Source organism: Condylura cristata, unplaced genomic scaffold (assembly GCF_000260355.1).
Source record: "Condylura cristata isolate star-nosed mole 26May11 unplaced genomic scaffold, ConCri1.0 scaffold00001, whole genome shotgun sequence".
Classification (NCBI taxonomy): domain Eukaryota; kingdom Metazoa; phylum Chordata; class Mammalia; order Eulipotyphla; family Talpidae; genus Condylura; species Condylura cristata.
The window spans coordinates 50,739,736-50,754,053 of NW_004567102.1; the positions used below are offsets into that span (position 1 = coordinate 50,739,736).

Consider the following 14,318-nt stretch of genomic DNA (forward strand, 5'->3'; position numbering starts at 1 on the left):
AGGTCATCTTGCTTCACACCATTTAGCACTTAAGGCTTTCACTGGGTGGAGATTGGGCTGGGCTAACTCGGGATTTGCTTGTGAGGATGAAGTTATAAGAGGGATTCTCAGTGGAGAATATAGAGAATAAAGCATTAGTCGCGTATTGGCTTTCAACCAGGTATTTACACAGTGGGATGGTTAAATTCACAGAGCAAAGATGGAAGGGAGCTAGGATGCCACAGACCATGAACATCCAGGAAGCCTTTTAGAGACAAAGAAATTAGCATGCAAACCTAAAATCAGAAGTAATCCAGCCCATCCCTCCCAGGTCCCTGAGAATCTGTCACTCAGCAGGGTTCTCACACAGGTTTTAATCCACAAATGGTAAGACAGTAGGCAACTTAAGTGCTTTCTTTCTCCCCAAGTTGTGAACCCAGCACTCTGGAACTTTGGCATTTGTAGCATTATGTCCCAGATCCATAAATGCCATATTTGTGTGTGCCTGAGCATAAGGGATTCCGTTGGTGACTCTGGACTGAGTGACTGGTACTGGCCTGAAGCTGAGCCTGGGGCTAAAACATCCACAGTGTGCTTCAGACCACAGCCTCGCCAGCAACCTCCTCATTATTGCAATTATTCTGCTGTCAGACTCTCCACAAGTCATTGGAAACTCGGTGGAGAATATGGGGGTCAAGTATTTTGTTGATTTGGGTTTTATTTTTGTGGTGTGCTTTTTTTACTTTGAAGTACACATCATAGGAAAATTCATGCTAGTAGGTTTTTTCTTTGTCTTTTGTAACACATTAAATGGAAGAGTAATGGGTAAATAAGAATACATAGGTAAACCAGCTAGCGCTGTTTTGTTTTTGGTTTTTTTTTGGTATCAAAATATTTATTGTATATTTAAAATAAAATTAAAATATCTATATATATGGCATGTAATATTTTTCAGAATGCTTCCATTCTCACTATTTGTCTTGCTCCCCAGAACAAATGTGAACACTAGGCAGAGGCCCCACGGGCATAGAAGAGTTACAGTGTAGGCAGAACTTGAGTTTTCTGACTCCTAATCCACCTTTTCCTCACTAAAACATGCTGCCTCCCACAGAAAGTGTAAATCAGTTGAAAATTGGGAAAAATGTATTTAGATGTGTCTCCTGGAGAAAACTTTGCATTGCAAGTTGGGGAAGAGACAGAAACTATTCAATAAAGCTATGAAATTAGATCCATTGAAGGCACCAGGTGTGGCACAGGAGGAAGCATGGGGTAGGGAAGAAGAGTCCCACCTCCTCTGAAGAGTACATGAAGTCATTGGCTGGAGCAAATGGCTTCTGACATCTTGCTACTGATGCAGAGTGGAAGGACCAGGTTATCCTGGATTGTGAGTGCAAAAAGTTAGAAAAGTTCTCAGTTTCTCACAGAGTTGGGGATGGGGGGGGAGGCAGTATTTCTGGACTAGAACTAAAATGCAAAACAGTATACTCCATCAACATATCTAACAAATGGATAAAATTCAGGAAAGTATATCCTTGTATGACAACCTATACATTTGGGGAGAAATGCAATATGACAATTTAGGAAAATAAATGGAATCATTAAAGGAATCACTTGGGAATATTGAGTGCCAAATCTGAAGCAAACATTAAAAATAGATTAATTAGAAAAGAACCAAGATATGGAACAATTTGCCGGAGATGAGTATACCTTTGTATCTCATTCTCTTAAAAACAGAGCAATTGACTAAAATAAATAAATAAATAAATAAATAAATAGCAATGATACAAAAAAAAAAAAAAAAAAGAGCAATTGATAATTCTGTTAGCAGGTGCTTTCTGTTTATCTGTTACGTCCCAACTTGTCTGTACATAGTCCTGAGAAGAGAGAAGCAGTGGGGGGACGCCTACCTTGACCCCCATTCAGGTTACATAAGGGAGCGCTACTTAGTATGTGGCTGGAGGGGGAAGTGAATAGCCATCTTGTAATATGTAGTGGCAGAGGGGGAGAATGCACGCTATGATCAACCACATTACCTATAACTTAGAAAAGCAGATTTTTTTTTAAATTCTGAGGGACGGTGGATTTGGTCCCACAATCAGAGGCTCAATGTAGTTTATGAGGGGTGACAGGCAACATGGGGAATGAGAAAGTCTGAAAATGAATGGTGCCAGAAAGGCCACGGGTCCTGCGGAACCAGCCCTTGAGGAATGCTCAAGCTAATGAAAGGCTATATTGAGACTATATTCATCGAAGGAATAAAGAATAGAATTGTATAGATGAGTGTTTAAAGCAACTGGCGCAATATTTAACAAAGAGAGAAAGAAGGGAGGGCTGGGTGATGTTTGGTTTCTGAGAAAATATTCTCTAGATTAGAAAGTGTAGAATAGGTACCATAAAGAAAGCCACGAATCCCAAGTTGAGAAAATACAGAGAAGGAGAGAGAGCACCTGCTAATTAAGCATATTTAGACCCTTCCATCTCCCCCCACCCCCCTAAAGAAATTTGTAGGTAATTTTGTACCTACTTTTGGATAATCCTTGTTCCATTAGGATGAATGGGGGAGGTCTCATAAAAGCAGAAATGGACAAATGCTGACCCAGTTTTCAAAACTGGGAAAGGAGTTCTGATTTGTAAAACTCTAGACCAGTGAGCTGGATGACTCACCTTGAAAAGTCTTTGAATCGGTCATTAAACAAACAGTTGATGAGCACAGAGAGAAAGAGTGCAGGCTGACCAGGCTTGCAGAGTGAAGCAAGCAGTGTGGTGCTCTGGAAAGAGGGTGGGTTAGGAGCTCTGGACCGAATCCTGGCTCAGCCGGCTGTAGGCTGGCGCCCTTAGGGAACACCCAGCCTCTCACTCAATTTTTGTTTTCTCTTTTTCAAGTAAATTGAGAAAAATAGCTACTCCTTTATAACTGTGTTGTCAGAATTAAAGCAGATATTTTAAGTGAATACTTCAAGCTTGGTGCATAGCAGATATTCAATAAATGTCTTTATTTTTTTTTGAAGTAACATTATAATATTATGAGTTTCAGGTGTGCACCAGTGAAAATTAGCATGTGTATATGCCACTAAATGATTTTTAAAGCAGCCCTAATAGCAGGATATGACCACCATAAAGCACATGCATTCTTGGGAGGCATAGCGTTCTCCATAGGGTTAGGGAAGGGGAGGGTTCCCCAAACTCTGTTTGGATCAGGCCACTGCATTCCATTCTTCCCTCTATTACAATGCAGGGAGAGAGGGACACCATGAACCCCCAAACCTGCCTACTCTAAATAGGGTCTGCCATTTGCCGCATCAAGACAAAACATATAAGACTTTCATGGAAAGGAACTTTAATACAGTGAGTATATAACACAGAAGACAAAGAATATAATTTCTAAATCAAACACCTAAAGTTACCCATCCCCTCATGGGTAAAAGTCAACCCAAAAGAGATTGGTCCAAAGCAAGGCCTGAAAGCCTGCCACAAGATTAAAGCACCTGCTGGCTGGGACCCATAGAAAAGGGTCACACATGGCCAGACAAGTCTGGAGGAAAGAGCAAAATTAAAATCAATATAAACACTGCCATAGTCACCTCCCCACGGTCTCACCCACATCTGTTTTAACCAGACCAGGGCCAGGAAACAAGTTTCTTCATCACATGCTTGCTGCTCCATGGTGGCTTCCTCAGGTCTTCTGGCTCTCCATCCTGCTGCCTTCTTCTCCAGATTCCTCTTTTTTCTGCTTTTCTCTCTCAACCCCACCCTCCTTCTGGGTGGTGCAGGGAACCTGGAAGTTCCCCTTTTTCTAGGGACCCCACTGCTAAACCTCCACCCTTTAAGGGGACATTGCCAAGATGGCACATGGCTGGATAAAATGCACTGGAGGACAGACATGCTAGGAAGCTCTGGGGAACAGGTGAGAGGACTGGAGGGTGTTTAAAAATAACAACCTGGGAAAATATCATGGCTGTTTTTAAGTATTTGAAAGACTGAAGTGAAGTTTACCTGTGTTAGGAGAACCAGGGTATGGAATTGTTATCAGTGGGTAGAAGTGACAGGGAGGTGGAACTTTCTAGTAATTAAAGCTGTCTGACAACAAATGGCGAAGCCCAAAATTCTGTCGTTGTAACACAACCCCCAAAAGAAAGATTACTGTGGTGTGAATCACTCTTTGGCTGAGTGGATGGATCCAGAAAGTAGGGGTCCCTCGTGGAGGACCACCTGTGTTTAGAAGAAAATCCAGGTTTGCTGAAGGAGACAGATTGGGCTTGACTTGCAACGTTCCTATGAAGTCTAAACATCTGTGAGTCTGGACTTTGATACAAATTTACTATCAAATATCAGCTAACCATCTTAAGCCTGTAGTTGTAATGCAAAATGCAGCCATTCCTTGAGACTATGAGGCAGTATAGACTTTGAAGTCAGATAGATTTAAGTTAGTATCTGGATCCGCCCTCTATTATTATCCATTTAGGTATTCTTGAGCAAGTTATTTAATCTATGTAAACCCCATTTATCTGTATGATAAGGTGCTTGTGGAGATTAAATGAGGTAATCCATGTAACAAGCTTAACACGGTTACTAGTGCTTAAATAAGGCTAATGTTTGCTGCTAGTGTAATCTGTTATTACATCACATTGGGGCTTCCAGCAGGCACTATAATGAAAACTATGACTTTCAATGGAACATCTGGGATAGATTTAAGAACTAGGCAAAGATGGACTCCAGGGGTTCAAGTGGGGCAATCCTGAGCACCCACACGTTTAGTCTGAGACCCAGGAGCAGAGAAAGGTGCAAATGACTGTTAAAAGTGGATTGAACTAGGCAGTGCAAGTGGAACCATTAGCCTGGTGCCTGCAGGTTCCAAGCAATTAGTAAATGGTTGGTAAGTGAACAAGAGGTTACGAGAATCATCCAGAGAGTGGACTGCGGTGCAGGGTTACTGGAGAAGCTGCTCAGCCTTCCAGCAGTGCCTGTGACCTGGATCACTTGCACATGCTCAGCTTTGGTCCCATGCCATTTCTGTGGTCACAGCCCATCACCAACACCAAGATGTGTGAGCAGGCTAGGAGGTGGATTCAAGTAAAATCCCGAGGAATCAAAAGACTGCTTCAGATATCGGATAATGAAAACAGATAATAACAATCCTCCTCCAAAAGTCCCCTCATTGAGCTATCATTAGCTCTATTGTGGAGCTAAAATATTTTGAAATATGGTCTCTGCCATTGTCTACCAAAGTCTGCATGAAGGAAGAAATGAGGTGAGTAACCTCAGCGAGAAGCCGTGTGACTAGCATACTTCCCCTTTAACATGGCAGTGACGGGTCTCCCTTGGTACATAAATTCAGCCCAAGGTTACTCCCTGATGCAGTTAATGAACATCAAGTCCTCATGTATACATTTAGAAAGCACAGAGAGGAATGATAAACAAGTCAAAGATATGTTTGAAAAGGTATTCAAATATGCATTTTAAAAACAAGTATAATAAACAAGTTAATAAGTTATAATAAACAAAAGATCCACAGATACAATGTTGGATTAAAAGAACAAAGGAGAGTTTAGTATTGAGAGAGCAAATTATTAAGAGTGTTTTAGTTAAACTTTTTTAGATGAGCTTTAATGTTCGTGACACACGTGTCGGTGGAGGGGGTGCAGGGTCTTGCTGGGAGAAGGGATGTGCAATTTCTCCTGACTGCTCGAAGACAGATTTTGAGTTCCTTGAGGGCAGGTGCTGGATCTTTCCTGCACTGTTCCACAGTCCAGCACCTTCTTGCCCATCTCAGTTATTAGTTTTGAAAAAATAAAAAACAAGTAGAACCTTGTTTTTTTCTTAAAGTATAGTTGGATTCAAAGATAGTTGAATAAAAACAAAGCAAACACGCGCACAACTCGCGTTTTCTGCAGCAGATGTGAACCTGCGTGAGAGCAGGTTATTTTACAGCTTATCGGACTCACATACCTTGTCCCTGGCAGTGTTTGATAAAGGGTGGGCCCTCTGTAACTGTTCACTTACAAATGAATAAAACTGCATGTTTTGATTGCAGCTCTTCCAGGGCAGGTCATAGTTACAATATCTGGAGTTGATACAGAGGAGAGAAAATCGGCTCAGGGCGTGGCAAAGCATGATGCCCCACAGGGGCAGGGCACTGCTCTCTGCTTTCAGGTGGCACCTTTGCCACGTCTGCCTCACATGTTTGCCGGGGAGTGCTGTCATGACTGAAGTTCTCATGGGACAGCTGAGCGCATGAGAGGCAGACTGCTTCAGTGCCAGGTCCTACTGGAGCTGGAGGCTGGAGGAGTGAACTTGGATGATCTCTGAGGTTCCTTTTTGGTCTGATTCATTGCTCTGAGAGCTGTTGGGCTATTTCTCTGTTGTGCTCTCTAAGAGACAGATATCTGGAGGACAGAGAGGTAGACTCTTGGGACCAGGTAAAGCAGGGTTTCTGATGTTTTTGAATTTTCAGTTTCTGTCTGGATGACTTTGTTAGGGAGATGTAAATTGCTTCTAAATGTAGCAGAGGTTTTCCAATGATATACTCTCAGGCAACCTAAGAGTCAGACCAAAGGCACATAATCTTCGTCTGCATCTTGGGTTTGGCTGAGGAGGGACCCTACCCTACTGAATGTAGGCCACAGTCCCAACTCTTGCTTTGGCTGTAGGAAGAGATGTGGGTCAATAATGGGCTGTTTGTCGAAGCCCCTTGAGGTCCCGGAAACCAAGCCCAGCTGTGCTCAGCCTCACATTGTTCATGACACCTGTCAAAGACAAGGCTCTGTCCCCGTGGCCTGGGCCAACCTCTGAAATCAAGTTTAAAATGTATAAGATTAGTAGAACTTTAGTCATGGTATAAAGTTTCTACAAGGCAGTTTTCTAATGAGGTTTCGAAATGCTAAGATAGGTGCTTGTTGGCCTCTTTGTGATCATCGAATCCCATTTGAGGAGAAATGAGATACAGAGATGAGAGAGATGAGAGACAGAAGACAGAGGGAGGGAGGGAGAGACAGCAAGAGCCGGGAGGGGAGGGGGGAGAACTACAGAGCCAGACTGAAACCAAAATGAGACCCTTAAAAAAACAACAATGATATGGCCCTCCCTGGTGGCACAGCGGGTTAAAGCGTAGCACCGAGAAGCTTAAGCCACTTCCGCATGAGTTCGATCCCCGCTGGAGGTGACCACATGGCGTGGCAGACCTCTCCTGACCTGCCCACTGCTCCCCTCAGCAGTGTACTTCGTCTATCTGCCTGTTCTGCTCCCCACTCTGTCCCTGGTGAACTCTCTCACCCTCTGCATTTCTCTGGCCCGTACCCCAGTTCTGTATGCAAAAAAAAAAAAATCTTAAAAAAAAAAAAAAACGAACAAACAACAATGATGTGACAAACGGGGTCATGCTGGAATCTTAGCCTACAAAAAGTTTAATTTGTAAGTGAACCTCTCCAGGAATTTGCCTTTTCCCCCTCCCTCTCTTAACAATAGTCCCTGATGGTCCTAAACTCCTCTCCGGATTTCTGTTTGACTTGGCATTTCTACGACTAGGTCATCTTTTCCCTTCTTCTCTCTGATCCAACTTCTCAAGGAAAGTGGAATGGAGCTTGGGCCCCTAGTGGGTTTTGGCGCACCCCTCCCCTCCTGGACGCAGGCTCTCCCCTGGATGCAGGTTGGGTCACCCTGTCCTAAAGGCATCTGATACCTGGCGTCTGGCCCTTCCTTTGGAAGGTAGTTCCTCCATGTAATGAGCCAAGCAGATTGTTCATCAGCTCTGTTTTTTAATAAAACATGAATAGCACAGTTTATGGCTTCTACTACTTAAACAGCAGTTGAACCTAAGAGGAATGATTCATTTTAATGGTTCCAGCATTCATTTCTAAGCAGCCGTGCTGCTTTGTCAAGCTTCTGCCTGAATTAGAGAATGACTGGCCTTGGGGAAAGAAGAGGTTTTTCAGCAGGCATTGAATGGAACCTTCCCAGGATGATGGGCAGCCAGGACTACCCTGTGTCATTGCAGACGTCCCCTCTATTGCCCCCGAGACAGAGCCACGTCGAAAGCAGAATGGGGGTGGTGAGGGTGGCCTGGTGTGTGTGAGGGGCAGCCTGTGCTTGCCATCCTATCTCAGAAACACAGATTCATAAGAGTGTGGACGAGAATTACACACTGTCCTAAAAGCACTCTCCCATTAAATTTAAGATGAATTTAACCATGTGGGATGTTTTGGGGACTTCAGTGACCATCAGGAAGGAAGACTGAGGAATGAAAAAGTGCACGAGTGATAGCTTAGTGATAAACCTGGCAGGTAAGCATTTCACAGATGAAGGAACTGAAGCGGAGATTTCCATAAGGCCGGATGCTAGCGGAGAGTGGAGCCCAGACTCAGAGGCACACCATGGAGTCCAGGCTCCACTTGCCTCCCATAGCATCCTCTGCATAGATCTCAGCCTGACAGCGGTGGTGGGAAATGCAGAGGGACTGTGGTGCAGGGTTGGGCTGGAATCAAGTGTTCATGTGGGGTAGTCTGAGACCCTCAGTTTATGCTATCAGTTAACTATCTGTAGATAAGACAGAGCCCCAAACCCTGTGAACACTGTGACCAGCCCTCTCTGCTTCTACTTTCCTTTCCTTCAGTCTTGCAGGAGCCCATGGTCTCATTGAGGTGGCCTGGATTGCAAGGTTAATGCCATATTCCAAGAAAACCAGTCTGTGGCAAACTATAATTTTGTTTAAGGAACTGTAACTTCTGAGCTGTTACCTAGGTGCTATATTCATGGAAAATCAGGAGCACATGAAAAGTCTGTTTTGCTTTTCAAATTGTTGATGGCTTTCAAGGAATTGATAATATCATTTTACTGTTCCATTTCTGCAAATGCCTTTGCCCAGATAAGATTTCAGTAAAGGGGTTTCCTAATTAAATATTGCCTAATGCCAGATTACCACTCAGAAGGCAGCAGTGGGTTTCATTAAAGGAACTCATTGCCACAGCAGACAACTGATTAATGTGTTAATTAGGACTCCCCCAGCCCCCAGTCACCCAAATCTTCTCTCAGGCCCAGCAGAATGTGTGTGTGTGTGTGTGTATTGTGCTCATGTGGGTAACCTCATGGCATACTTTGGTTTTGACTTTGAACGTTTATATAATAAAAGCTCAGTTGCCAACATGAATAGTTTTCTTTCTTTCGAGGGGAAATACAAGATGGAAAGAGTTATAGGAACCAGAAGTCCTGCTTTTCAGTTTTCCTATATCACGAGCAAGTGATATTTCTGCTGAGGCAGTGTCTTTTGAGCAGTTAGTGGTGTAGGTTGCCACACATTTATTTCACAGGAAAGGAGTGAACCCATCAGGCCACTGAGCTTATAAGTACTGCCCTGGCAGCCAGCCACCCAAATATAAATACTCTAAATGGACTAAAGGAAACGTTCATTCTGTTGTTTAGAATTGGACACATCCCAGGAAGGTAAATTTAATCTTTTTTGAGCACGGCTGTTATAGGGTTGAATGGAATATGCATTTGTTTATCTCCTTTGTGATCTTTTTGTCTTTCTAGTGATACATTGTGTGTTTGTGATAGGAAGCATTTCAGCTGTCTCGCTCAATGGCATCGCATTAGTTGATTGTTAGGTCCCAGATTGCCATCGTTAAACAGCTTCAGCCTCAGCTCTGTCCAATCTGGGACCTGTTAGGGAAAGAAGTGGAACCAAAGGGGCCAGATTCCAACAGAAACAAAGCCGGGCTGGAATTAGGGGTAACCATAGCATAGCCCAGTGAATTGAGCTCTGTACTTCTAAATCTTTATCTTTTAAAATATCTAAAGGAATTTTGGTACTTCTTGGCATAATGAGGAAAAAAATAATGCCTTGAAAAGTTAAAAAAAAAATTAAAGCCATCTGTGGAAAAAGATGCGAAGAGTACCCTCTAACACCACAATTCAGAAAACCATAGTTTATGAGACACATGCTGTGTATTTCATGGGCATGCAAATGTTATTTTGTTAAAGAGAGAGCAATACAGTATATATTTTCACCTAACTACCACATCTTAAGTAATCAGCTCAGGCTCTTGTGATGAAATCTTTAATTACTAAAAGTGATCATTAGTTAGATGTAGAGAGAGTGATGGTAGTGCTTTTATTGCCTCACTTGATACAGCCATTTGTGCCATAAATTCATTGACCTCGTTGGAAATGATGTGTCCTGAAAGACAGACTTGATTCATTATTTCTTAAGTGACTTTTTTTTCCCCTAAATAATTTTTTTTTGCTTCATCAGAAAGATTACTCTTCTGTATTTTTAGATCAGTGTTCCGAATGGAAATGTAACAGTTAATGTGTATAGGGAGATGTAATAGTTAATGTGTATAGGGAGACACACACTCACACTCACATTACCCAAAACAGGATAGTCACACACTGTCACGCTACGGCCTGGACATTTTGGGACACTGCAATCGACTAGTTAATCATGAGAACTTTGCTTGAACTGGAAAGTATGATGAAATAAATCTTGGCTTCAGACCTTGATGTCTGAATTCCTTTTTATGGGAAAATAGATAAAAGATGGTAGAGAATTCCCATTGATAATTAGGGTAGATCTATGAGCATTCCTTATCCATTAGTGAGTTATTGAAAGTGAAGGAAGAACATTTAATTCATATTTAGATTATTTTTTGACTCTACTTGAAAATATTTATTTAGGTTGAGGAAACAGAGGAATCCTCTGGAGGCAAATAATTCAATCTGGCAATTTAAAAACCAATTAAGGATTTCAGAAAACTCTTCTCCCTTATGGTTAAATACTAAGATCCAAAAGAAGTATGCCAAAAAATTTGGCATATTATTTCAATTAGTTTAATTCATTGATAATTTTTTTAAATTTATGATTAAAGAAGTTATATTTGATCCCCTTTAAGCTTATTTTAGTCTTTCTATGGATGCATAATATTAAAATTTAATCAAGTGGTTTATTTCATATTGAAATTTGAGTGATATGTAACTATATATTAACTTTAAAAATGAACAGATTTTAAAAATAGCTTACTTGAATAAAGTTTTCACTACTAGTTCATTAAGCCTTTCTCTAGACAAGAATTTTGAAGGACCAATGAATTCTTTCTCAGCTTATCAGAGGTAATTTCACACCACACTTCAGCTATGATACCAAAAAATTCCTTTAATTCTGGTGAGACCTGAAATACTTTAGTGAGACATGAGATATATTAGCAATGAAATTATTTGATTTGCAACAAGTATTTTTAAAAGAGCAATCTTATGAGACCAAACAAAAATTTACTGTAAGTTTGAGTTAATTCACTCACACTGTCAAATATATTACCTGCAAATATCATGGAAAAAATGTGCGAAGGAAGAATGGATTTACACATACAGACCCACATTCGCTGTGAAAGCATGCTCCCGCAGTCCCAAATTGTATGCCACCACTGTTTATAACCGAGGAAAGCTGAGAGTTAAATGAGATGAGTACTCAAGTGCCCAGCATATGTTGTTTTTGTATTGTTTATGTGACCAATCATTATTAAAATTTATTATCTTTTAATGCTATCAGTATACTGTTAAAGAACAACACACTCCAATAACAGAACAACAGACGCTATCTCCACTAAAAATGGATTCCATTTAGAGCACTACTACTTTACTGAGAGACGCTAATTTAGTAAACTCACCACTGCACTGTTTCAGAATTCTTTTTCTGCTGCTCTGTGGTTTGAGTGCTGAGAAAATGACCAAAAAAAAAAAGAAAAAGAAAAAGAAAAAGAAAGAAAGAAAAAGAAAAAATATCTGTGTGTAATGTTCACTCAAAAAGTAAGGCAATGAAAGAACTATTGAAAATTTTGACATCTGTTTATCTGTTTATAGCTATGGCAAGATTACTCATATTAATTCTTGTTTAAAATGCCATATGAAGGAAAGACATTTGTGCAAACAAGAGTCATATTTGAATTGTAGATCATGTCTTCACCATCTGTGAGAGCTGATGGTGTTGCAAAATTAATGTGTTAATGAAATCACAATAATTTCTCCAAAGTAATGGGTTCTGAAGCTGAGAATGACTATTTTTTGAACTTTGATGTCTAGTGATTTCCAATTGGGAAAAGCTCTCAGCCTTTAATTAGTTCTGCAGCCCAACTTTAAAATAAATTTGGTGATGTCTTTCTTTTGCCAGGAGTAGATTTGAAGGGGGGGAAAAGCCATAACAACTTTTGGAAAACGTTCTCTGGTGTTTGAAAAGTTGTTAAATAAGACTGCCTGCCAAGAAGTGTCACCAAAAATTCTGACTACTGAGAGAGAGTGGGCAAACAGCTCAAAAAATAATTCTAGCTTGCTGCAACATCACAGGTTGGGAATAGCTAAGCCTCACACAGAATTCATGACTAATTCCAAGTTTCCCTTTGAAAGCCAGACATAATGATGTTCAGCGCTTTGTGTTATTGGTTAACATAGCACACCCTTTCCAACTGCATTATCGAACACAGTCAATAGTGTAAAATGACTTTGCATAGGGGAGAATTTTCGGGGGCTATATTTCAAAGTTGACTGAACTTTTTGGAGAATCCTCTTCAGAGCTAGTTAGGTTTGCATTGACAATGAATTCTTTGACAAGTGAAAACGTGTGGGAGGTGTATGTCCTCCTTTTTGTCATACCTACCTTAGTCATGCTTAAAGGGGACGACACAGTTTCTTAGGATATAGATTTGAAATGGAAAATGGTGATAGTTGCTGTTCTAAAGAGTTTATCTTTATGAAGCAATTCTGGATTCCAAGAATAAATTTACAGATATTTCAGAGTTTTACCTTTTAGATGGAAACACTTGAACCTGTTCAAAAAATTGTGGTACATTTTGAAAGAACCTTTGTGTGAAACATGAAACTCCATCCACTATAGGAAACTGCTTATCTTACTTTCTTTTTTAAATTGTTGTAGGTATGTGACTGGTGTAAGCACATAAGACACACAAAAGAATACCTGGATTTTGGGGACGGGGAAAGAAGGCTTCAGTTCTGCAGTGCAAAATGTCTCAATCAATACAAAATGGACATTTTCTACAAAGAGACACAGGCCAACCTTCCAGCTGGGCTGTGCAGTACATTACACCCTCCCATGGAAAATAAAGCAGAAGGCACCGGGGTGCAGCTGCTCACTCCCGACTCTTGGAATATCCCTCTAACAGATGCTCGGAGGAAGGCCCCCTCCCCCGTGGCTGCAGCTGGCCAAAGCCAGGGCCCTGGTCCATCGGCGTCCACCACCGTCTCTCCATCCGACACTGCCAACTGCTCTGTTACTAAAATCCCCACGCCAGTGCCCAAGTCCATGCCCATCAGTGAGACGCCAAACATCCCTCCTGTCTCCGTTCAGCCACCTGCTAGCATTGGGCCTCCCCTGGGGGTCCCGCCTCGCAGCCCTCCCATGGTGATGACCAACCGGGGCCCAGTGCCGCTCCCCATCTTCATGGAACAGCAGATCATGCAGCAGATCCGCCCGCCCTTCATTCGGGGGCCGCCGCACCACGCCTCCAACCCCAACAGCCCTCTGTCCAACCCCATGCTCCCTGGCATCGGGCCCCCACCCGGCGGCCCCCGGAACCTGGGCCCCACCTCCAGCCCCATGCACCGGCCCATGCTGTCACCCCACATCCACCCTCCAAGCACCCCGACCATGCCCGGGAACCCCCCAGGCCTGCTGCCCCCGCCTCCCCCGGGTGCCCCATTGCCTAGTCTCCCCTTCCCTCCCGTGAGCATGATGCCAAATGGCCCGATGCCCGTGCCCCAGATGATGAACTTTGGGCTACCTTCGCTAGCCCCGCTGGTGCCACCTCCCACCTTGCTCGTGCCATACCCCGTGATCGTGCCCCTTCCGGTGCCCATCCCCATCCCCATCCCCATCCCTCACGTCAATGATTCCAAGCCTCCCAATGGATTCTCCAGCAACGGGGAGAACTTCATTCCGAGCGCCCCTGGCGACTCCTCGTCGGCCGGAGGCAAGCCAGGCGGACACTCCCTGTCCCCCCGGGATTCCAAACAGGGCTCCTCCAAGTCGTCGGACTCGCCACCCGGCTGTTCCGGGCAGGCCCTGAGCCTGGCGCCTGCGGAGCACGGCCGTAGCGAGGTGGTGGACTTGACGCGGCGCGCCGGCAGCCCCTCGGGAGCAGGCGGCCAGCTCGGCTTCCCGGGCGTGCTGCAGGGTCCGCAGGACGGCGTCATCGACCTGACGGTGGGCCACAGGGCCCGGCTGCACAACGTGATCCACCGCGCGCTGCACGCGCACGTCAAAGCGGAGCGCGAGCCGGGCGCTGCGGAGCGCAGGACCTGTGGCGGCTGCAGAGACGGCCACTGCAGTCCCCCCGCCGCCG

General features: G+C 43.3%; 1 protein-coding gene across 1 annotated transcript in view; it reads left to right on the top strand.

The window, feature by feature from the left end:
* Positions 1 to 14,318, top strand: part of SOBP (sine oculis binding protein homolog (Drosophila)) — a 163,557-nt gene that overhangs the window by 132,138 nt on the left and 17,101 nt on the right. Inside the window, exon 6 of the mRNA XM_004674073.2 lies at positions 12,893 to 14,314. Within this exon, the coding sequence (XP_004674130.1) occupies positions 12,893 to 14,314 (1,422 nt within the window). The remainder of the gene's footprint in view (positions 1 to 12,892; positions 14,315 to 14,318) is intronic.